General features: G+C 40.0%; 1 protein-coding gene and 2 long non-coding RNA genes across 4 annotated transcripts; all 3 read left to right on the forward strand.

Annotated features, from left to right (window-relative positions):
- The first annotated feature begins 2,013 nt into the window (after positions 1–2,013).
- On the forward strand, positions 2,014–4,291 carry LOC113138727 (uncharacterized). Its single transcript, XR_003296490.2, has 3 exons — positions 2,014–3,726; positions 3,875–3,997; positions 4,121–4,291. It is a non-coding gene; the product is annotated as an uncharacterized LOC113138727 (long non-coding RNA).
- A 2,795-nt stretch (positions 4,292–7,086) lies between these two features.
- LOC113138725 (endosomal/lysosomal potassium channel TMEM175-like) lies at positions 7,087–19,910 on the forward strand. Of its 2 annotated transcripts, XR_003296488.2 has the most exons (9): positions 7,087–7,383; positions 8,133–8,171; positions 8,310–8,407; positions 8,486–8,537; positions 8,902–8,937; positions 9,043–9,126; positions 9,294–12,118; positions 12,265–12,387; positions 12,511–12,681. XR_003296488.2 is itself a non-coding variant. In XM_026321409.2 (8 exons), exons 1-7 carry the CDS (start codon positions 7,204–7,206, stop codon positions 9,396–9,398), a joined length of 594 nt encoding a protein of 197 aa, XP_026177194.1. In that variant the 5' UTR covers positions 7,087–7,203; the 3' UTR covers positions 9,399–9,404; positions 19,683–19,910. The 2 variants fall into 2 exon arrangements, 1 of the variants encoding a protein (XP_026177194.1); XM_026321409.2 differs by lacking the exons at positions 12,265–12,387; positions 12,511–12,681 and adding an exon at positions 19,683–19,910 and having other exon boundaries at positions 9,294–9,404.
- Positions 19,911–20,045: 135 nt separating this feature from the next.
- Positions 20,046–23,157, forward strand: LOC113138726 (uncharacterized). Its single transcript, XR_003296489.2, has 3 exons — positions 20,046–22,594; positions 22,741–22,863; positions 22,987–23,157. It is a non-coding gene; the product is annotated as an uncharacterized LOC113138726 (long non-coding RNA).
- Positions 23,158–24,219: the final 1,062 nt, after the last annotated feature.

Consider the following 24,219-nt stretch of genomic DNA (forward strand, 5'->3'; position numbering starts at 1 on the left):
GAGAGCTTCGCCTTCCGGCTCAGCTCCTTCTTCACCACAACGGACCGGTACACCGACCGCATTACTGCTGCCGATGCCCTGATCCGTCTGTCAATCTCACGTTCCGTCCTTCCCTCACTCNNGTGAACAAGACCCCGAGATACTTAAACTCCTCCACTTGAGGCAGGATCTCTCCCCTGGCCTGGAGATGGCAAACCACCTTTTTCCGGTTGAGTACCATGGCCTCGGACTTGGAGGTGCTGATTCTCATCCCAGCCGCTTCACACTCGGTTGCAAACCGCCCCAGCGCACGCTGGAGATCCTGGCTCGATGGAGCCAACAGGACAACATCATCTGCAAAAAGCAGAGATGAAATCCTGTGGTCCCCGAACTGGACTCCCTCCGGGCCCCTGGCTGCGCCTAGAAATTCTGTCCATAAAAGTAATTAACAGAACCGGTGACAAAGGGCAACCCTGCCGGAGTCCAACGTGTACTGGGAACAGGTCTGACTTACTACCAGCAATGCGAACCGAGCACCTGCTCCGTTTGTACAGAGACCGGATAGCCCCCAGCAAAGAGCCCCGGACCCCATACTAATGATGACTCCTTCATCATTTTCTTTGAAAGTGACGATGGGTTTTCCATCCAAAGACTTCTTACTACTTCGCCTTAGAAACTTTGCATTGATGTCGGCACCATCTACCTTCTCAACCAATCCAATGTAGTTGTAGGATTTGGTTTTGCCTGCAAAGTTCACAATGACAAAGTCCCCAGCAGACAGATCCTTGTCACCATCATCATCATCATTCTGGACATCTGAAATCTCATAGTCAGTGGTGTCGTTAAGTGGAATGGAAATGTCACTATCTTCTGAGCTACTGGAGACAACCACTTTCTTTTGTTGTGAGCAGTTGTGAGCTAACATCATGCTAGCTGTATAGACTCATAGTGTAGCTTACCAAAGCACTAAAACGTGTGAAATGTTTTCAAACTTGTCTATAACTGTTCAAACACGATAATCAACAAAACATGATCATAAAAACTTGACTTTGAAAGGCAAAAAACAGTTTTTTGAGCTTAAATGTGTTTACCTCCCATGCAATAAGGTTCTCCTCTTAGTAGGATGAGTGAAATGGCTGAGTCTTCAAAAAAAATTGATCACATGATCAATTTCTTCTATGGTTCCCTAGAAACAGGGGGTGGCACAACTCACCCTATGGCACAAATCACCCCACTCTCCCCTAAGTAAAAAAAAACAAAAAACAAAAAGGCAACCACCAGAAAGTTTATAACATCCTAGATGTTTGCTTCAGAAAATAGATTTAAAGTAAATAGAATAACGTTGACCATGACCTGGATGACTGAGAATCTCCACAGAAGTGTGAAGTCTTAAAAATACATGTAAAGACAGTATTACTCACTAGGACATCTGGAACAAGTCCTAGTCCTGTTGGAGAATCTGCATGTCACTGACATTTCAGTTGGTTCATTATTTTTACCAGTCCAGGCCTGAATCCAACATGCAGTTCAACACTGTTAAAGTGTGGCTGAAGTTCAGGTTTTAGAGCTCGATCCAAATGTGTGTCAGAGCATAGCACCACAGAGCAAATACCTCAATGTCAAATCTACTGGCTGTCAGAAAAATATATGAAGACTCCTCCTATTAGGTCCAGTCTCATGTCTGGCCACTAAGAATGGAACTATAATTTAAGATCATAGTTTTGGGGGGGCAGAAGACACTGAATGTTCATTAGAGGACAATGAGCGGGCGTCTCTCTCAGTCCCATAAGTTTTGATTCTGCATTCATTGGGTGATGCACATTCAGATTCTCCTGAAAGCTGGACTGATTAGACAAAATAAGTAAAAGTCATGCCTCTAATAAGAAAGGGTCAAGCACAGATGACTGGTTCTGGCCTGTGATGGCAAGATCCCCCTGCAGGACCTTGAGACAACCTGAGGCACACACAGCCACGAGTACTTGACCTTGACGCTACTGTGAGCAGGCACGGTGTGCGAGAACACTGACTTGTGTTTTTGTATAGTGCAGAAACACAGGACACAGTTTGACAGGAGGCATGAAAAATTAATTCAAATGTTAATAAATAAATTCAATAAATTTAAATAAAAGGCAGGTATGGAAGACTGGTTCGCCTATGACGGGTAAGATCCCCCCTGCAGAACCTCGGGACAACCTAAGGCAGGCACAGCCACGAGTACCTGACCTCACCGCCACTGTGAGCAGGCACGGTGTGCGAGAACACTGACTTGTGTTTTTGTACAACGCAGAAACACAGGACACAGTTTGACATTAAACCGAAACATGGATTAGAATTTACTAATCAAACAAAAACAAATTCAAAAACAGGCTGGTATGGAAGACTGGTTCGCCAATGACGGTTAGATCCCCCCTGCCGAACCCCGGGACAACCTGAGGCACAGCCACGAGTACCTGACCTCAACGCCACTGTGAGCAGGCACAGTGTGTGAGAACATTTACTTGTGTTTTTGTACAGCACAGAAACACAGGACACAAATTGACAAATTTAATAAAGAGATAACAGAAAAATAAGTTAAAAAACAGGCCAATATGGAAGACTGTTCGCCTATGACGGGTAAGATCCCCCCCTGCAGAACCTCGGGACAACCTAAGGCAGGCACAGCCACAAGTACTTAGCCTGGTTGCCACTGGGAGCAGGACCAGTGTGCGACACAGTGTTTAACACTGTTTGCTGCTCTTGCATAATAGCACGAAACCTTATTTAACAGGAATGCAGGAGCAAGAGTATGGATAAAATCCAGAACAGCCTTGGAGGGTCTGGTGTGCTCTGCCTTTGAGTGGAACATGGTTATTGAAACCTGGGACTGAGAGAGACGCCCGCTCATTGTCCTCTAATGAACTTTCTGTTTCTTCTGCCCCCCCTAAAACTGTGATCTTAAATAATACTTCCATTCTTAGTGTCGAGACAATATTGGCGACACCAACAACACCAAGCAAAGTCCAGGTGCCAACAAATAGCACTTCTGTTGCTGCCCGTTTAAATTTTTTAGGATGGATCAGGTGGTTGTCACAGTGTGTTTAGCGGGCGGCTAAACACATTTGAATGGGGAATGTTTAATTATTACACTTCTCTCTCTAGTGAAGAACAGACTACATTTCTGCCTCAAAACCTCTGTAAGACAACATTTGCTACAGGGTTTGGGCCATTGGCTAAAAATCATAGTTACTTCATGGGGGTGGTTGCAAGGTACCTTGTAGTGATCTCTGCACGACACGGGGAAAAGCCTCTCCTGAGTGCTCCAGCATTGCATCACCACAGAGATCAATTGTTCTACTTACTGCCGGACAACATCAACAGTCAAATTCAGCCTGCACAAAGTCCTGCCTCCCACTCCTCAGTCTACTAACAGTTTGCAAGAACCTGCTCACGGCCCCTTAAACACCGTCTAGTCCAATGTCCAAGTGTATGTACATTCTCTTCCACTGTGAGAAGCCCACACAAAGACCTTCCTGTCCTTCCTCAATCGACTGATGTTTCCTGGAACTGGATCCTCCTTACAGACTCAGTCTACTAACAGTTTGCAAGAACCTGCTCACGGCCCCTTGAACATTGTCTAGCCCAATGTCCAAGTGTACATACATTCTCTTCCACTCTAAGAAGCCCACACAAAGACCTTCCTCTCCTTCCTCAATCGACTGATGTTTCCTGGATCCTCCTTACAGCCCTCAGTCTAGTCTACTAAATGAGGTGTGTGACTTTTTAATACTAAGAATACTTGATATATATATATATATATATGTATCTCTCTCATGACTTGTCTTGACAAAACAGTAACTATTTCTGGTGTCATGATGACAAAAATTTTAAAACATTCTTTGATTTACTTTTCTGTCAGCTAACGGGGTCTCAAACCCTTGATAACGTCCATCCTGAGCCTGAACACACCTGGTCTCCTCTACTGAGAAAAGCCTCCTCAAATCCTTCCCTCTCGTTCCTCAGTCCTCAGACTTTTTATCAGGTTTGTTTGTTAATACAAAAATTACTTTAAACACATTTTTCATTAATTGCCTTGATAATCTTAAGTAATTCTGGTGTCCAGATGAGAAAACTTTTAAAACATTTTTTGATTTTCTTTTTTCAGCTAACCTGGTCTCCAACACTTCAGACCTTTAACGGTACTACACCAACTATATGAACCTGAAGACGCCTGCTGGTCTCCTCTTCTGTAAAAAGCCTCCTTGAATCCTGGAGCTGCTCTCTCTATATCATTAATTCTTTTTTTTATTGATAATAAAAATTAACTAAAGATAAATTCTTGTTTTATTGAATTCATTCATATTTAATAATGTAGACTATTATTTTCTTATGTAAGATAAGAAACTATTAATATTGTCTCTAAAATTTCAATTAGCCAAAGACTTAAAAAACAAACTGCTTATAAAAAAATCCAGTTCATACCATCATATTCAAACAGGTGACAAATTAAAGGAAAAAGACTATTTAGAACCATAGAGCTCACTTTGCTTAACAGTAATGTTTTTGAGGACAGTGTTACCCAACACACAACACATAAACATTATACACACTTATCATTTCACACTTCCTCTAATGTACGTCTCTAATGCTCTTTACCACTGGTAAACACAGGAAGGGAAAACATTATTTGAACAGTGAGCAAACTATAAATGCCAGTTGTATCCAGCTTCAATAGAGCAGAGTTTTTCATGACTTGGTTCCATATCAGTTGTCAGGATGTACATGTATATTCACATGGGTGATTAGTGTGACACACAATCCCAACAATGGTTTCACAACTACCTACAGGTGCTGTAACACACTAGGAAACACAGCAAAAGCTCCAACATCAATAAACTGCTCAGAAATGTCAGATTATTGTAGATTCCACTTCAATGAATGTGATCAAGTGGCATTATCACCATGTGGTCTTCACTAATTGTAAACTTTCTCACCTGGTCTTTGCTGTCTCTGTCAATCCTGCTCTCTTTCCTTCTCTCCCTCGCTACCCCCCTGTCGTCCTCTTGGTGCTGTCAACCAAAAGGCAAATATTACAACCAAACAGTGACTTTACTATTGATTCATGAGTCATTCAACAAACTGATTACTGGGTTGACCTGGGCAGAAAACATCATGTTCACCTTTAATTGGTGCCAGAGGTTTGGACTGTAGCTGCTTCATGTTACTGCAGTAAAAGGAGCATGAAGCAGAATTAATTATTACATTAAGTCTATTAGAAATACCTTAGTTATATAAAGTCTATGCGTGTTTAACCGTATAATTAACGAATATCTGTAATGTAACCATGGAAACTGTGAAATAGGGCTGGTTTACTACTCAAACTTTGATCTCAGCTGAACATTGGTGACAAACCAACTCTGCTTCCACCTACAAATATTAAATCACACTAATTATAGTGACATATGATACAATTTAATAGTTATGGCTTTCTTACAAAACACATCAGAAATTAATTTAAATTTGGCCTAGGCAAATGATGGTAAACATGTACAGTCATCAGAAAAGGTTTTAATTTAGCTTTGCAGTTAATTTGTTATTGCCAAGGACTAATAATGTAGTTGACTTCAGCCTGACTACAACACTTGAAGAAGAAATTCAGTTCCTTTTTATACTACTACAGCATACTCTGTAAAGTACACAGCTTGTACTCTTAAGAAAACATCATTACCCCAAGTAAAAGCATAGTAGCGTGTGCAGCTCCTCCAGACCTTGCTCCAGACAGCTTTTAAAACATCAGTACTCGTGTATAAGTTGAAATAAGTTTGCATTAACGTTATCGGTTTTGTGAAAAAGCTCCGCTTCATGCTATGATCAATCTTTAATGTTAGCCCACCTGGGCACCGATAACACCTGGGTGTCCGAAGACATCGCTGCACCCTCTCTGTTGCTCACCCACTAATGGGTGTTAGCTTTGCCCATTAGTAGCCCACATATGCAGTTAAGAACGCTAACTTTTGATAAGACTTTAAAACATCTAACAGCCCAAAAACAGTTATTTGGGATTATTCATTTAAATCCAAAAATATTCACAGTTGACACTGAGCTCTAAAAGAGCATTTTAATACTAATCTAGCTAGTTGCTTACTGGATGTCCGGCTGCTAGCTAGCCAACATTCATTTTAGCTAGCTAGGCTAACCAACTTGACTAGCTAGCTAACTCACTGCCAAACTAGGCAACTACTGAGTTAGCTAACCGGAGCGGCAGTAAACAATGTTAGCCCATATTCATCATGTATAATAACAATACCACACATGCTGTTACAGACTATTGTTAATATAAATATACATACTCAAATATTTGTTTGACTTTGCCAAAACTCATTTCAATCAGCTTTACCAGTCGCTTCAGTCCGATTGGCGCCATTTTTTTGGGGGACTCTTTTTCCCGTCGTCCCACATTCCTGGAGAGTTTCTGAGCATGCGCACAGCCTGTCGATGAAAACAGCGCTTTATTTTTATTTCATCAAATTAAGAGGTTTTTGTGGTATTTACAACTTCTATTTTAAATCAGAATAGACAACATACAAATGGGGGAATAAGGGCATTTAATTCATTTAACAGCTCACAAAGTTCACTTAATTAATTTTCAAATCAGTGGGATATTAATACACTTAAAAGCTCTACAATTTCAGAATCTGATCATTAAAAAACATTTAAAGTAGAAATTAAATGACTGTATCATACTGTAATTATTTGAAAATTTTCAGGAACAATGTAAATTTGCCTTATGACCCTGACTTTGACTCTCTCTGAAATAATTTCAACAAAAAACTGAACATTATCGCTTTCATAAAGGGACATATTACAAGACATTTGGGTTAGACAAACTTTTTTTTAACCATTTTTAGCACAGTGGCACATTATTTTAAAAATGGACCCTGTCTTCTTTTAAGACAGGGATCTTATAATAAACTAATAATTAGCTTTATTCGTATAACATTTTTAAAACGTTATTTACAATGATTAACTAAAGACAATCAAAATACAGTAATTGGAATAAACTAAGAAAACACCAGTTCAGGTTTTAATGACCGCGTGACTACTCTTCCCTCGTCAACGATCTTTGCTGAGGACGCTGCTTCCTGTTTCCTGCCTTGAATCAGCTGTGCGTCCGGTGTTTGTAAACAGATCTGTCCGCAGGGTCCATGGTCTCTGCTGCGCCCTCTGTCAGCCTGTAGCTCCTCCACGATGGGGGACAGCGACATCATAGAGCACCACGTCGACGAGGACATGGAGAAGAAAGGAGCGTCCTCCTCGGTCCTGGAGAGCGTGAGTCCGTCCGACAGAGAGGGCCACAGCAGCACCCAGTCCTCCCACAGACTGCTGGCCTACAGCGATGCTCTCATCTCCATCATCGCCACTGTCATGGTAGGACACGCTGAGCTTTGCGTCTGAATAATGACGTCTGATGGTTTAATGGGCAGGGCTGGTGTTTGGACCGCAGAGACCAGGATTAGTCAGATTATTGGATCAATACTGGTGGAGGATGTATGAAAATCATTCAGTCAAGCAAAGCAGCAGTGCAAAAAGTCAACTCTCACCGTTATACTAGTATAAATAAATATATAATTTGCAGTTTCTGAAGGTGGAGCTAGTTTGAGATAAGATCTCAGGCAGGAAACTTACAGCAGCAGCAGCAGATGAAAAAAACATATATTATTAGCATTTGTGGTATATAAAGTGGAGTATGACAAAACAAAAACAAATAGCAGCATATTAAATACTGCATCCAAAAAGTTACTACAACTGAGACTGAGAAATAAAGTGAGGAGTCAAGGACACTGTTATACATATAAACTGCACTTTTAGATACTTTACTTCCTTAATACACTAAGTATGTAGTAGCTAACCTTGGCAGAGAAATACAATGCAAAGTAAAATTGTTCTTAAGTACATTTTTGTGTGTCTTAGAGTACCCAGTCCCTAAAACTGGAGTTTTATGGCGTCAAAGAACAAATAGTCCCCATTTCATAGTATTTAGCACTTGTTCACCAGTGCTTATAATATTTTCAGTCGAAAATCTGATTTCAGTTCACAGAACAGGATTTCCACGGAGTATCATCGTAGTATCATTACTACATTTGATAGTTTTCTAATACTGTTCTGTCTTTCCACAGATTTTACCTGTTGCCCATACAAAAGTGGAAGATAATGAGGTAATATGAAACATAAATCCTACAGTCAGTGAGTAAAACTGCTACCGGACAGGTCGGTGTGATTACAGTGAGCCCACAGACGACTGGGTCAGGTATATGGGACATTTAATGCAACTTCCTGGTTTGTGTGCACTGCAGGAGCTGACGGAGAGTGTTCATCTTCTGCTAACAACAAAAATCGCTGTTTATTTAATGACGTTCCTCATTGGGACTGTTGCCTGGGCTGCACATATCAGGCAAGTTATTGGTTAATAATAATTATTGTTTGTATGGTTTCATATTTATTAATCGCCGCTTTGTGTCTTGTTTCACAGGTTGTTTCAGGTGATTGTACGCATTGATGATTGCCTTGCCTTGCTGAACCTTGTAAGTACAACTGAGCTCATATGCAGTTTGGCTGTTGGTCAGATGTTAGATGTGGCTTTGTCACATTAGCTTCAAAGTTACTATTCCAAAGACTAAAAGGTTCAAATTATTTTTAATTGTGGCACTAAACATCCACAGGTTTGTACGTTCAGACTGTTACATCAATGAGAGTTGACTGTTAGCATCTAAGTGCATTATAACTGCAGCACAGGGGACATGAATGTGGTGTTAGGATCAAATAATTCTGACAGGTGTCCCTACTGCTAAGCGAGTACAGAGTGGTACTAGAAGTATACTGTTTGCATTTTACCCGAGAGTGAAACCGTCCGTCTACTGTGAAGTTCTGCTTTCGGTTCTATTTCAGCCCTGTATGATGCTGATAACCTTCCTACCATACACAGTGAGTATGATTCTGCAGCAGCAGCTGAATCAGTCACCCTGTTTGCAAAGTCAGTGTTTATTTTGTTAACTACTTACTTTACTTTGTTGTTTATTTTCTTTGCAGTTCTCACTGATGGCAACTTTCCCTAAAAACATCCTCGGGCTTTTACTCTTCTGTGGGTGTGTGATGGTGATCGGCGTCATTCAGGTGAGCCGGAGAGTTTCATTCAAATCCTTCCTGAAAGAATTTGTTACCTTGAAATACAAACAGCAAATAATAATAATAATAATACTGCCTACTAATAGTACTACCTGCAGTATATAATCTTTTTAGTTTTGATTTACAAAAACAAAAAACCCTTATCCTTTCCACAGTCGGTGATTGTGTTGTACGCCTTCAATGACACAATGACAAAGTCCCCAGCAGACAGATCCTTGTCACCATCATCATCATCATTCTGGACATCTGAAATCTCATAGTCAGTGGTGTCGTTAAGTGGAATGGAAATGTCACTATCTTCTGAGCTACTGGAGACAACCACTTTCTTTTGTTGTGAGCAGTTGTGAGCTAACATCATGCTAGCTGTATAGACTCATAGTGTAGCTTACCAAAGCACTAAAACGTGTGAAATGTTTTCAAACTTGTCTATAACTGTTCAAACACGATAATCAACAAAACATGATCATAAAAACTTGACTTTGAAAGGCAAAAAACAGTTTTTTGAGCTTAAATGTGTTTACCTCCCATGCAATAAGGTTCTCCTCTTAGTAGGATGAGTGAAATGGCTGAGTCTTCAAAATAAATTGATCACATGATCAATTTCTTCTATGGTTCCCTAGAAACAGGGGGTGGCACAACTCACCCTATGGCACAAATCACCCCACTCTCCCCTAAGTAAAAAAAAAACAAAAAACAAAAAAGCAACCACCAGAAAGTTTATAACATCCTAGATGTTTGCTTCAGAAAATAGATTTAAAGTAAATAGAATAACGTTGACCATGACCTGGATGACTGAGAATCTCCACAGAAGTGTGAAGTCTTAAAAATACATGTAAAGACAGTATTACTCACTAGGACATCTGGAACAAGTCCTAGCCCTGTTGGAGAATCTGCATGTCACTGACATTTCAGTTGGTTCATTATTTTTACCAGTCCAGGCCTGAATCCAACATGCAGTTCAACACTGTTAAAGTGTGGCTGAAGTTCAGGTTTTAGAGCTCGATCCAAATGTGTGTCAGAGCATAGCACCACAGAGCAAATACCTCAATGTCAAATCTACTGGCTGTCAGAAAAATATATGAAGACTCCTCCTATTAGGTCCAGTCTCATGTCTGGCCACTAAGAATGGAACTATAATTTAAGATCATAGTTTTGGGGGGGCAGAAGACACTGAATGTTCATTAGAGGACAATGAGCGGGCGTCTCTCTCAGTCCCATAAGTTTTGATTCTGCATTCATTGGGTGATGCACATTCAGATTCTCCTGAAAGCTGGACTGATTAGACAAAATAAGTAAAAGTCATGCCTCTAATAAGAAAGGGTCAAGCACAGATGACTGGTTCTGGCCTGTGATGGCAAGATCCCCCTGCAGGACCTTGAGACAACCTTGCTTTTGTATAGTGCAGAAACACAGGACACAGTTTGACAGGAGGCATGAAAAATTTATTCAAATGTTAATAAATAAATTCAATAAATTTAAATAAAAGGCAGGTATGGAAGACTGGTTCTTGTACAACGCAGAAACACAGGACACAGTTTGACATTAAACCGAAACATGGATTAGAATTTACTAATCAAACAAAAACAAATTCAAAAACAGGCTGGTATGGAAGACTGGTTCGCCAATGACGGTTAGATCCCCCCTGCCGAACCCCGGGACAACCTGAGGCACAGCCACGAGTACCTGACCTCAACGCCACTGTGAGCAGGCACAGTGTGTGAGAACATTTACTTGTGTTTTTGTACAGCACAGAAACACAGGACACAAATTGACAAATTTAATAAAGAGATAACAGAAAAATAAGTTAAAAAACAGGCCAATATGGAAGACTGTTCGCCTATGACGGGTAAGATCCCCCCCTGCAGAACCTCGGGACAACCTAAGGCAGGCACAGCCACAAGTACTTAGCCTGGTTGCCACTGGGAGCAGGACCAGTGTGCGACACAGTGTTTAACACTGTTTGCTGCTCTTGCATAATAGCACGAAACCTTATTTAACAGGAATGCAGGAGCAAGAGTATGGATAAAATCCAGAACAGCCTTGGAGGGTCTGGTGTGCTCTGCCTTTGAGTGGAACATGGTTATTGAAACCTGGGACTGAGAGAGACGCCCGCTCATTGTCCTCTAATGAACTTTCTGTTTCTTCTGCCCCCCCTAAAACTGTGATCTTAAATAATACTTCCATTCTTAGTGTCGAGACAATATTGGCGACACCAACAACACCAAGCAAAGTCCAGGTGCCAACAAATAGCACTTCTGTTGCTGCCCGTTTAAATTTTTTAGGATGGATCAGGTGGTTGTCACAGTGTGTTTAGCGGGCGGCTAAACACATTTGAATGGGGAATGTTTAATTATTACACTTCTCTCTCTAGTGAAGAACAGACTACATTTCTGCCTCAAAACCTCTGTAAGACAACATTTGCTACAGGGTTTGGGCCATTGGCTAAAAATCATAGTTACTTCATGGGGGTGGTTGCAAGGTACCTTGTAGTGATCTCTGCACGACACGGGGAAAAGCCTCTCCTGAGTGCTCCAGCATTGCATCACCACAGAGATCAATTGTTCTACTTACTGCCGGACAACATCAACAGTCAAATTCAGCCTGCACAAAGTCCTGCCTCCCACTCCTCAGTCTACTAACAGTTTGCAAGAACCTGCTCACGGCCCCTTAAACACCGTCTAGTCCAATGTCCAAGTGTATGTACATTCTCTTCCACTGTGAGAAGCCCACACAAAGACCTTCCTGTCCTTCCTCAATCGACTGATGTTTCCTGGAACTGGATCCTCCTTACAGCCTCAGTCTACTAACAGTTTGCAAGAACCTGCTCACGGCCCCTTGAACATTGTCTAGCCCAATGTCCAAGTGTACATACATTCTCTTCCACTCTAAGAAGCCCACACAAAGACCTTCCTCTCCTTCCTCAATCGACTGATGTTTCCTGGATCCTCCTTACAGCCCTCAGTCTAGTCTACTAAATGAGGTGTGTGACTTTTTAATACTAAGAATACTTGATATATATATATATATATGTATCTCTCTCATGACTTGTCTTGACAAAACAGTAACTATTTCTGGTGTCATGATGACAAAAATTTTAAAACATTCTTTGATTTACTTTTCTGTCAGCTAACGGGGTCTCAAACCCTTGATAACGTCCATCCTGAGCCTGAACACACCTGGTCTCCTCTACTGAGAAAAGCCTCCTCAAATCCTTCCCTCTCGTTCCTCAGTCCTCAGACTTTTTATCAGGTTTGTTTGTTAATACAAAAATTACTTTAAACACATTTTTCATTAATTGCCTTGATAATCTTAAGTAATTCTGGTGTCCAGATGAGAAAACTTTTAAAACATTTTTTGATTTTCTTTTTTCAGCTAACCTGGTCTCCAACACTTCAGACCTTTAACGGTACTACACCAACTATATGAACCTGAAGACGCCTGCTGGTCTCCTCTTCTGTAAAAAGCCTCCTTGAATCCTGGAGCTGCTCTCTCTATATCATTAATTCTTTTTTTTATTGATAATAAAAATTAACTAAAGATAAATTCTTGTTTTATTGAATTCATTCATATTTAATAATGTAGACTATTATTTTCTTATGTAAGATAAGAAACTATTAATATTGTCTCTAAAATTTCAATTAGCCAAAGACTTAAAAAACAAACTGCTTATAAAAAAATCCAGTTCATACCATCATATTCAAACAGGTGACAAATTAAAGGAAAAAGACTATTTAGAACCATAGAGCTCACTTTGCTTAACAGTAATGATTATGATGACAGTGTTATGTCTGAGCAGTTCCTAAATTATGACACATGGGAATAAATTAAACTCCAACTTATTTCAACATTATTTAAAATAACATAAAATCTGCTTATTTCTACATGAAAATAAAGATTTTCTCTTTTTGATGTCAGACAACAGGAAATTTGTAAGAAAATCAGTTTGTTTTCTCCAAATGAAGTTTGGATGCCAGGATTAAATTCATCTATCAGACAAAAAAGATGAATGTCTGTTATTGGGGCCTTTATAAGTCCTGGTTCATTTGTTGGTAACAGTTGATTTGTTGATTTGGTTGGAAAGAAATAAATTCACATCCAATGGATCTAAAACATGCAGCAGACAACAAATTGCTGACTAGAGTTAAACTTCTGAGTAAAGTCACTGCAGTCGGCCCAGAAAAACACTGAGAACAAGACAAAGCTGTGGCTCATAGTGACACAGGGTCAAAGTTCAGTCTAATGGCTGCTTCAAATGCAAAACATCCTTCAAACAACAGGAGATAAAAAGCCTTATACTGTGACACTTTCATCAGTTTCTCTTCTAACATTTCAGTTTTTACATTTAAAGAAAATCTGATCTGGTGACAGTTTTGTTGCTTTGTTAAGGCTCCACTTAGTTCAAAACACAGTATTATTTTAAAATATTCTGAGCTCATCAAACTTTGTGCAACAACAAATTGAAGGAACAAATGAGGACAGGTGGCACCATCATTTTTACCATGATCTTTACACTGACTAGTTGAACCAATGAGTCCAAACCCACAATGTGAATGATATTTCTGAGTGGAGTCTTGGTGATTAGTTACAGTGATGGTTCTGTTTCCTTTGGACAGAGCTCCAGTATGTGCTGCTGCAGAATGAACAGCAGTAATGAGGCCCAAAGGGCAGTGACATGTGCTTGAGAGCAGCAGGTTGGAGTTGAAATCCTGATCTGTCAGGATCAACTGGTGTTTTTTTTTAAAAGAGATCGGAACAGTAGAACTAGAACACTAGAATGATTAATACATCATAATGGAACATCGTATCTAAGCAGCAGAACAGAACTCCACAGTCATTCCCACATCGACCCTTGGAGAGGTAAGACCCCTGTGCAGCTGGGAGAAAAACTGCTTTTTATTTATTGTTCTCTGTGTAAAGAAAATGACTAGACTGTGTTGGGGAAGAAGGAAATTTAATTTCCCTGTTGTTCTCTCAAGGAAAATACTTTTTTCATCTGTTGAATTCCAGAGAACTTTACATGTTATGTTAGATGTGCATCTTTTTCTGTAAACAGGAGAAACAAACACACATTTTGTCTTGTACCACAGTTTGAATTAGAAAATGTGTCTTTACCTGTGTTGTATACAGAACTGTTTTTCATATATTTTAAATGTAATGCCAATTATACAATTGGAAATAATGCAAAATGCAAGTGTTGATTTACAAGTAATTCATAGCCACTTGCAGAATTTCCACACTTTAACTAGAAATACTGGATTTTTTGGCTTTTAAGGTTAATCGATGTCATTTGTCAACATTCGTTCCAAAATGTTTCCACTAGAGGTAAAAATGCTTTGAAATCATATAAAGCTTCATAATGTGTTGTGTCCTTCTTTAGTTTCATTATTTATGTCAATTATTTATGCAATATTTTAGACATTTCCCAGAAATGTCAATGTTTTACTGTACGACACATTTTGTTTTACCAAATGACACAGTGCAATTGCAACATGCACTACATAAATCTAGTGATAACAGAAATATACATAAATCTGATATTGAATGAATGTAATTCTGAACAACACCAAAGATACAAAAACGTCAGCCTTTCATTCACGTTCTAACATTTTCTAACAATTTTATAATGTCCTCCATCTTACAAACAAAATGATAATACTTTTAAGTTTTAGCATTTTAGATTCAGTTCTTAAGTAAAACAGTCCTCAAAGTTAATGAAGACAACTGCTGGTCAAATGATAAAACATTAAAAATCATTCAGTTTTCTCTTTGGCATATTTTTTAAAGACTCAAGATAAGCCTGTAAAAGTTTTTGCATGATAGACCTTTTAAAAGCATTTTTAGTATCTAACGAACATTGTTCCGCAAAGATCTATTTTCTTAAATGTCATTTGGCAAAACGAAGATAAGAGGCCATTTTGAGCTATAATCTCATGGGTTTAGTTCAGTGACATGTGATGACTTCACTCAGAAGACCCCTGAAGACCAATGAAGTTGGAGGAAAGTTTCAAATTTTCTCCTCAATTTAAGTTAATTTCACCTTTTCCAAGTGTGGTACCATGTGTCACAGATTTGGGTGTCATTCGGTCAAACCTCAAAAAAGTGTTGATAAAATTGTATTGTATTGATTTAGATATAAAATTTAAATCTTGCAAATCAAGGCTTGGAGCCTTATTAGATGTTGAGGAAGTGATTGGTGAGGATGGCTGAACAGGTGACTGCTGTGAGAGAGTGTTGAGATGGCTAATGTGGTGAGGGCTGTTGAAATGGTCAAGATGGTGAGGACTGTCTCAATGGTAAATGTCCCTTCTCTTTTCTAGTTTCTCCTCTCTAGCAGCAGGATCTGCCCTTATCTTTGCACAGAAACGTGCAGCCCTTTCCTTGTTGCAAAGTGGCATCTGTTAAAATGTAAAACATATATTTTAAATACATAGAAATATATTAAAACAGCAAAATCTATTGTGGTTAGTTATACAGACTCTATAGACATTTTAAAAACTAGATGATAATAAAATAAATGAATAAATAATTCAATAAAATGCTCTATGTCATTTGGGATAACTACATGTCTTTTGGAACTTTTACCATATGACAATTTTTGTTTTACCGAATGACATTTTCATATTTTGTCGTTCCTAATACAGGCTTATCTTGAGTCTTTAAAAAACATGCCAAAGAGAAAACAATGATTTTTAATAATGTTTTATCATTTTACCAGCAGTTGTCTTCATTAACTTTAAGTGAGGACAGTGTGGAAAATGGTCTGAATTTACAGCTGACTGAGTTAGAAGGTTTAATGAAGGTGAAATGTCAAAAACTGTGTCCTGCTTAAAAAAAACAAACAATGATTCTAAGTGAAATAATCCCTGTGTTTTTCTTTGTGCAGTTCTATTAGAGAGAGTTTTACACGAGCGCATCAAGAAAGAAATTATCGGATTTTACAACACACGACCAGTACCTGAGTTTTTCACGTGCAAAAAGTCGGAAGGAAGGAGTGAGAGACCTTCGACTAAAGAAAGACCTCGCCCCACCCACCCCCTGGGAAGGGGTCACCCTTTCCACCTGTGACCAGCCATAGGACAGAAAAGGTGAAAGAAGGAGAGAGAAGGGAGAGGAGAGAGATGAAAACAACAGAGGAGGTGAAAGAACAACAAAAAGAGGAGAGGAGAGAGATGAAAACACCAGAGGAGGTGAAAGAACAACAAAAAGAGGAGAGGAGAGAGATGAAAACACCAGAGGAGGTGAAAGAACAACAAAAGGAGGAGAGGAGAGAGATGAAAACACCAGAGGAGGTGAAAGAACAACAAAAAGAGGAGAGGAGAGAGATGAAAACACCAGAGGAGGTGAAAGAACAACAAAAGGAGGAGAGGAGAGAGATGAAAACACCAGAGGAGGTGAAAGAACAACAAAAGGAGGAGAGGAGAGAGATGAAAACACCAGAGGAGGTGAAAGAACAACAAAAGGAGGAGAGGAGAGAGATGAAAACACCAGAGGAGGTGAAAGAACAACAAAAAGAGGCGAGGAGAGAGATGAAAACACCAGAGGAGGTGAAAGAACAACAAAAAGAGGAGAGGAGAGAGATGAAAACACCAGAGGAGGTGAAAGAACAACAAAAGGAGGAGAGGAGAGAGATGAAAACACCAGAGGAGGTGAAAGAACAACAAAAAGAGGAGAGGAGAGAGATGAAAACACCAGAGGAGGTGAAAGAACAACAAAAGGAGGAGAAAGCAATGCAGAAGAGGGAGAAAAAGGAGAAACAAAGATTAGAGAAGGAGGAGAAAGCAATACAGAAGAGGGAGAAAAAGGAGAAACAAAGATTAAAGAAGGAGGAGAAAGCATTGCAGAAGAGGGAGAAAAAGGAGAAACAAAGATTAAAGAAGGAGGAGAAAGCAATGCAGAAGAGGGAGAAAAAGGAGAAACAAAGATTAGAGAAGGAGGAGAGGAAAAGTGCAAAAGAGGATCAAAAAGAAATGAAGATGAGAGAGAAGGAACAAAGAGAGAGAGAGAAAAGGTTGAGGAAAGAGAGAGAAAAAATAAAAAAGGCAGCCAAAAAACAACAAAACATGGAGGAGAAAGCAATGCAGAAGAGGAAGAAAAAGGAGAAACAAGGACCGGAGAAGTATAGGGAGGACATGGTCAGAAGAAAAAAGGCGGTCCCAGAGAGAACAGGGAGAACACACACTAATGTCACTCTGTGGACACATATTTATGCCTTGTGGCTCCGCTTTAAAAGAAACAGGCTTGAAAAGGACCTGGAGTACCATCGTAAAATGAGGAGCTACATCAGCTTATGTAAGAAAATCAACTTACAATTTCTCACATACAGTTTCATAGACATGTGCATTGTCTCCTACTCACACACTTTGAACTGCATATTACAAAGTCTGAGATCTTAGATTATTTGGTCCCTGCTATTAATATAGAAAATGAATTCACCTTAATTATGCTCTGTATTATGCTATCCTCAGTATGTGGTTTCTGTGTACTTTAATGCTGAGAGGAAGTGACAGGACATGTTTTCATGTTACTTAATAATACAAATGGTGTCTGTTGACTCTTTGTCGCTGGTGCACAACTGCACTACAGAATGACCCCTTCTTTTACTTTCAGTTGAACTTGGGCCCCCTGACTACAACTACAAGGAACTGTTGAAGCATCATCGTGAAATGAGGAAGGTGATGGAGAAACTAGAGAAAATAAACATCAACTGCAACACCTCAATGGAAAGACCTGCAGATCACAAAGTGCAAAGAAGCAAAAAGAAACAGAAAAAGAGGAAAAAGAAGGTACATCGCAACCCCCCCCCAAAAAAACTGTGTGTGCAGTACATGGCTGAATATTAATTGATCACGCAATCGTGTGACAATTGCCTAATTTTAAAAAAAAAGTTTTTAAAAAAAGTTTAAAAAAAAATTAAAAATGAGAGAAGCAAATAATATAGGGGAGAGTGGGGTGAGTTGTGCCAGTTTTTACTTAAAGTGACTTTAAAGTGAGGCCATGATAGTAAGGTCTCCAACTACAAAATGAACTTAAATTTCAGGATGTGGTGCATCTCTGGGAACAATCACTTTTGACCTGAAATGTAGTGTTACGCCCCAGCCTAGGGGTTGCCGGAGCGTAACACGATTGAGGAGTTTTCCTCCAAACCTCTTCCACTCTCAACAAACACGAACCAATAATCAAATTACAATTAACACGAATATTTATTCTGTTTAAACACAGAATACAATACAGAAGGTTCAAAACAAACATAAGCGAATTTAGCCCTACTCAAACAAAAACGCTCCGTGAGCCCTACGATACTATATGAATAATGGAAAACAAACACAAACGCTAAATATAGCCCTATGGTCTCAAACAAACAAAAGATCAAATAACAAAAACGCTAAACAGCCCTATAATAGCTAATCAAAAGAAATAACACAAAATCACAGGTCGCTAGCCTGGAAACTCCTAAAACAAATAGGAGAAAACAAAACACAAACGTAACCTAAGTGTCTAAATATTTCTAATCTAAATAACGAAAATCCTATCATTAACACTACCTACAAAACGAAACAAAACCTAATATCTAACTAACTAACTCGAAGTCGAAATCTCTAGCAAAGTAGTTGGGAATGGCAAAGGTGGGAGAATAGCTCTCCTGAGCAGCAGTCCGTGGGCTTCTTATAGTCCTTCCGGAAGTGTTGGACCAATCCCGGAAGTCCAATCCACGGGCTTCCTACATCCACGCCCACTCCATCCTCCGTCACACCCACACACATACACACGTAATGGGGAGGGCCAATAACACACAACCACACACACAATGACCCCTAGGGTCATAACAATAGTATTTAAGAAATATAGCTTTCCATCCATCTTCTACCGCTTATCCGGGGCCGGGTCGCGGGGGCAGTAGCCGAATCAGGGATACCCAGACTTCCTTCTCCCTGGACACGTTGAGTACCATGGCCTCGGACTTGGAGGTGCTGATTCTCATCCCAGCCGCTTCACACTCGGTTGCAAACCGCCCCAGCGCACGCTGGAGATCCTGGCTCGATGGAGCCAACAGGACAACATCATCTGCAAAAAGCAGAGATGAAATCCTGTGGTCCCTGAACTGGACTCCCTCCGGGCCCCTGGCTGCGCCTAGAAATTCTGTCCATAAAAGTAATTAACAGAACCGGTGACAAAGGGCAACCCTGCCGGAGTCCAACGTGTACTGGGAACAGGTCTGACTTACTACCAGCAATGCGAACCGAGCACCTGCTCCGTTTGTACAGAGACCGGATAGCCCCCAGCAAAGAGCCCCGGACCCCATACTAATGATGACTCCTTCATCATTTTCTTTGAAAGTGACGATGGGTTTTCCATCCAAAGACTTCTTACTACTTCGCCTTAGAAACTTTGCATTGATGTCGGCACCATCTACCTTCTCAACCAATCCAATGTAGTTGTAGGATTTGGTTTTGCCTGCAAAGTTCACAATGACAAAGTCCCCAGCAGACAGATCCTTGTCACCATCATCATCATCATTCTGGACATCTGAAATCTCATAGTCAGTGGTGTCGTTAAGTGGAATGGAAATGTCACTATCTTCTGAGCTACTGGAGACAACCACTTTCTTTTGTTGTGAGCAGTTGTGAGCTAACATCATGCTAGCTGTATAGACTCATAGTGTAGCTTACCAAAGCACTAAAACGTGTGAAATGTTTTCAAACTTGTCTATAACTGTTCAAACACGATAATCAACAAAACATGATCATAAAAACTTGACTTTGAAAGGCAAAAAACAGTTTTTTGAGCTTAAATGTGTTTACCTCCCATGCAATAAGGTTCTCCTCTTACTAGGATGAGTGAAATGGCTGAGTCTTCAAAAAAAATTGATCACATGATCAATTTCTTCTATAGTTCCCTAGAAACAGGGGGTGGCACAACTCACCCTATGGCACAAATCACCCCACTCTCCCCTAAGTAAAAAAAAAACAAAAAACAAAAAAGCAACCACCAGAAAGTTTATAACATCCTAGATGTTTGCTTCAGAAAATAGATTTAAAGTAAATAGAATAACGTTGACCATGACCTGGATGACTGAGAATCTCCACAGAAGTGTGAAGTCTTAAAAATACATGTAAAGACAGTATTACTCACTAGGACATCTGGAACAAGTCCTAGTCCTGTTGGAGAATCTGCATGTCACTGACATTTCAGTTGGTTCATTATTTTTACCAGTCCAGGCCTGAATCCAACATGCAGTTCAACACTGTTAAAGTGTGGCTGAAGTTCAGGTTTTAGAGCTCGATCCAAATGTGTGTCAGAGCATAGCACCACAGAGCAAATACCTCAATGTCAAATCTACTGGCTGTCAGAAAAATATATGAAGACTCCTCCTATTAGGTCCAGTCTCATGTCTGGCCACTAAGAATGGAACTATAATTTAAGATCATAGTTTTGGGGGGGCAGAAGACACTGAATGTTCATTAGAGGACAATGAGCGGGCGTCTCTCTCAGTCCCATAAGTTTTGATTCTGCATTCATTGGGTGATGCACATTCAGATTCTCCTGAAAGCTGGACTGATTAGACAAAATAAGTAAAAGTCATGCCTCTAATAAGAAAGGGTCAAGCACAGATGACTGGTTCTGGCCTGTGATGGCAAGATCCCCCTGCAGGACCTTGAGACAACCTGAGGCACACACAGCCACGAGTACTTGACCTTGACGCTACTGTGAGCAGGCACGGTGTGCGAGAACACTGACTTGTGTTTTTGTATAGTGCAGAAACACAGGACACAGTTTGACAGGAGGCATGAAAAATTAATTCAAATGTTAATAAATAAATTCAATAAATTTAAATAAAAGGCAGGTATGGAAGACTGGTTCGCCTATGACGGGTAAGATCCCCCCTGCAGAACCTCGGGACAACCTAAGGCAGGCACAGCCACGAGTACCTGACCTCACCGCCACTGTGAGCAGGCACGGTGTGCGAGAACACTGACTTGTGTTTTTGTACAACGCAGAAACACAGGACACAGTTTGACATTAAACCGAAACATGGATTAGAATTTACTAATCAAACAAAAACAAATTCAAAAACAGGCTGGTATGGAAGACTGGTTCGCCAATGACGGTTAGATCCCCCCTGCCGAACCCCGGGACAACCTGAGGCACAGCCACGAGTACCTGACCTCAACGCCACTGTGAGCAGGCACAGTGTGTGAGAACATTTACTTGTGTTTTTGTACAGCACAGAAACACAGGACACAAATTGACAAATTTAATAAAGAGATAACAGAAAAATAAGTTAAAAAACAGGCCAATATGGAAGACTGTTCGCCTATGACGGGTAAGATCCCCCCCTGCAGAACCTCGGGACAACCTAAGGCAGGCACAGCCACAAGTACTTAGCCTGGTTGCCACTGGGAGCAGGACCAGTGTGCGACACAGTGTTTAACACTGTTTGCTGCTCTTGCATAATAGCACGAAACCTTATTTAACAGGAATGCAGGAGCAAGAGTATGGATAAAATCCAGAACAGCCTTGGAGGGTCTGGTGTGCTCTGCCTTTGAGTGGAACATGGTTATTGAAACCTGGGACTGAGAGAGACGCCCGCTCATTGTCCTCTAATGAACTTTCTGTTTCTTCTGCCCCCCCTAAAACTGTGATCTTAAATAATACTTCCATTCTTAGTGTCGAGACAATATTGGCGACACCAACAACACCAAGCAAAGTCCAGGTGCCAACAAATAGCACTTCTGTTGCTGCCCGTTTAAATTTTTTAGGATGGATCAGGTGGTTGTCACAGTGTGTTTAGCGGGCGGCTAAACACATTTGAATGGGGAATGTTTAATTATTACACTTCTCTCTCTAGTGAAGAACAGACTACATTTCTGCCTCAAAACCTCTGTAAGACAACATTTGCTACAGGGTTTGGGCCATTGGCTAAAAATCATAGTTACTTCATGGGGGTGGTTGCAAGGTACCTTGTAGTGATCTCTGCACGACACGGGGAAAAGCCTCTCCTGAGTGCTCCAGCATTGCATCACCACAGAGATCAATTGTTCTACTTACTGCCGGACAACATCAACAGTCAAATTCAGCCTGCACAAAGTCCTGCCTCCCACTCCTCAGTCTACTAACAGTTTGCAAGAACCTGCTCACGGCCCCTTAAACACCGTCTAGTCCAATGTCCAAGTGTATGTACATTCTCTTCCACTGTGAGAAGCCCACACAAAGACCTTCCTGTCCTTCCTCAATCGACTGATGTTTCCTGGAACTGGATCCTCCTTACAGCCTCAGTCTACTAACAGTTTGCAAGAACCTGCTCACGGCCCCTTGAACATTGTCTAGCCCAATGTCCAAGTGTACATACATTCTCTTCCACTCTAAGAAGCCCACACAAAGACCTTCCTCTCCTTCCTCAATCGACTGATGTTTCCTGGATCCTCCTTACAGCCCTCAGTCTAGTCTACTAAATGAGGTGTGTGACTTTTTAATACTAAGAATACTTGATATATATATATATATATGTATCTCTCTCATGACTTGTCTTGACAAAACAGTAACTATTTCTGGTGTCATGATGACAAAAATTTTAAAACATTCTTTGATTTACTTTTCTGTCAGCTAACGGGGTCTCAAACCCTTGATAACGTCCATCCTGAGCCTGAACACACCTGGTCTCCTCTACTGAGAAAAGCCTCCTCAAATCCTTCCCTCTCGTTCCTCAGTCCTCAGACTTTTTATCAGGTTTGTTTGTTAATACAAAAATTACTTTAAACACATTTTTCATTAATTGCCTTGATAATCTTAAGTAATTCTGGTGTCCAGATGAGAAAACTTTTAAAACATTTTTTGATTTTCTTTTTTCAGCTAACCTGGTCTCCAACACTTCAGACCTTTAACGGTACTACACCAACTATATGAACCTGAAGACGCCTGCTGGTCTCCTCTTCTGTAAAAAGCCTCCTTGAATCCTGGAGCTGCTCTCTCTATATCATTAATTCTTTTTTTTATTGATAATAAAAATTAACTAAAGATAAATTCTTGTTTTATTGAATTCATTCATATTTAATAATGTAGACTATTATTTTCTTATGTAAGATAAGAAACTATTAATATTGTCTCTAAAATTTCAATTAGCCAAAGACTTAAAAAACAAACTGCTTATAAAAAAATCCAGTTCATACCATCATATTCAAACAGGTGACAAATTAAAGGAAAAAGACTATTTAGAACCATAGAGCTCACTTTGCTTAACAGTAATGTTTTTGAGGACAGTGTTACCCAACACACAACACATAAACATTATACACACTTATCATTTCACATTTCCTCTAATGTACGTCTCTAATGCTCTTTACCACTGGTAAACACAGGAAGGGAAAACATTATTTGAACAGTGAGCAAACTATAAATGCCAGTTGTATCCAGCTTCAATAGAGCAGAGTTTTTCATGACTTGGTTCCATATTAGTTGTCAGGATGTACATGTATATTCACATGGGTGATTAGTGTGACACACAATCCCAACAATGGTTTCACAACTATCTACAGGTGCTGTAACACACTAGGAAACACAGCAAAAGCTCCAACATCAATAAACTGCTCAGAAATGTCAGATTATTGTAGATTCCACTTCAATGAATGTGATCAAGTGGCATTATCACCATGTGGTCTTCACTAATTGTAAACTTTCTCACCTGGTCTTTGCTGTCTCTGTCAATCCTGCTCTCTTTCCTTCTCTCCCTCGCTACCCCCCTGTCGTCCTCTTGGTGCTGTCAACCAAAAGGCAAATATTACAACCAAACAGTGACTTTACTATTGATTCATGAGTCATTCAACAAACTGATTACTGGGTTGACCTGGGCAGAAAACATCATGTTCACCTTTAATTGGTGCCAGAGGTTTGGACTGTAGCTGCTTCATGTTACTGCAGTAAAAGGAGCATGAAGCAGAATTAATTATTACATTAAGTCTATTAGAAATACCTTAGTTATATAAAGTCTATGCGTGTTTAACCGTATAATTAACGAATATCTGTAATGTAACCATGGAAACTGTGAAATAGGGCTGGTTTACTACTCAAACTTTGATCTCAGCTGAA

This window comes from Mastacembelus armatus, chromosome 9, assembly GCF_900324485.2.
Source record: "Mastacembelus armatus chromosome 9, fMasArm1.2, whole genome shotgun sequence".
Lineage (NCBI taxonomy): Eukaryota > Metazoa > Chordata > Actinopteri > Synbranchiformes > Mastacembelidae > Mastacembelus > Mastacembelus armatus.

Coding starts and splice junctions, on each gene's coding strand:
- LOC113138725 (XM_026321409.2), top strand. CDS start 7,204: ATGGGGGACAGCGACATCATAGAGCACCACGTCGACGAGGACATGGAG. Junction 7,384..8,132: donor CCATCATCGCCACTGTCATG/GTAGGACACGCT, acceptor GTCTTTCCACAG/ATTTTACCTGTTGCCCATAC. Junction 8,538..8,901: donor GCCTTGCCTTGCTGAACCTT/GTAAGTACAACT, acceptor GTTCTATTTCAG/CCCTGTATGATGCTGATAAC.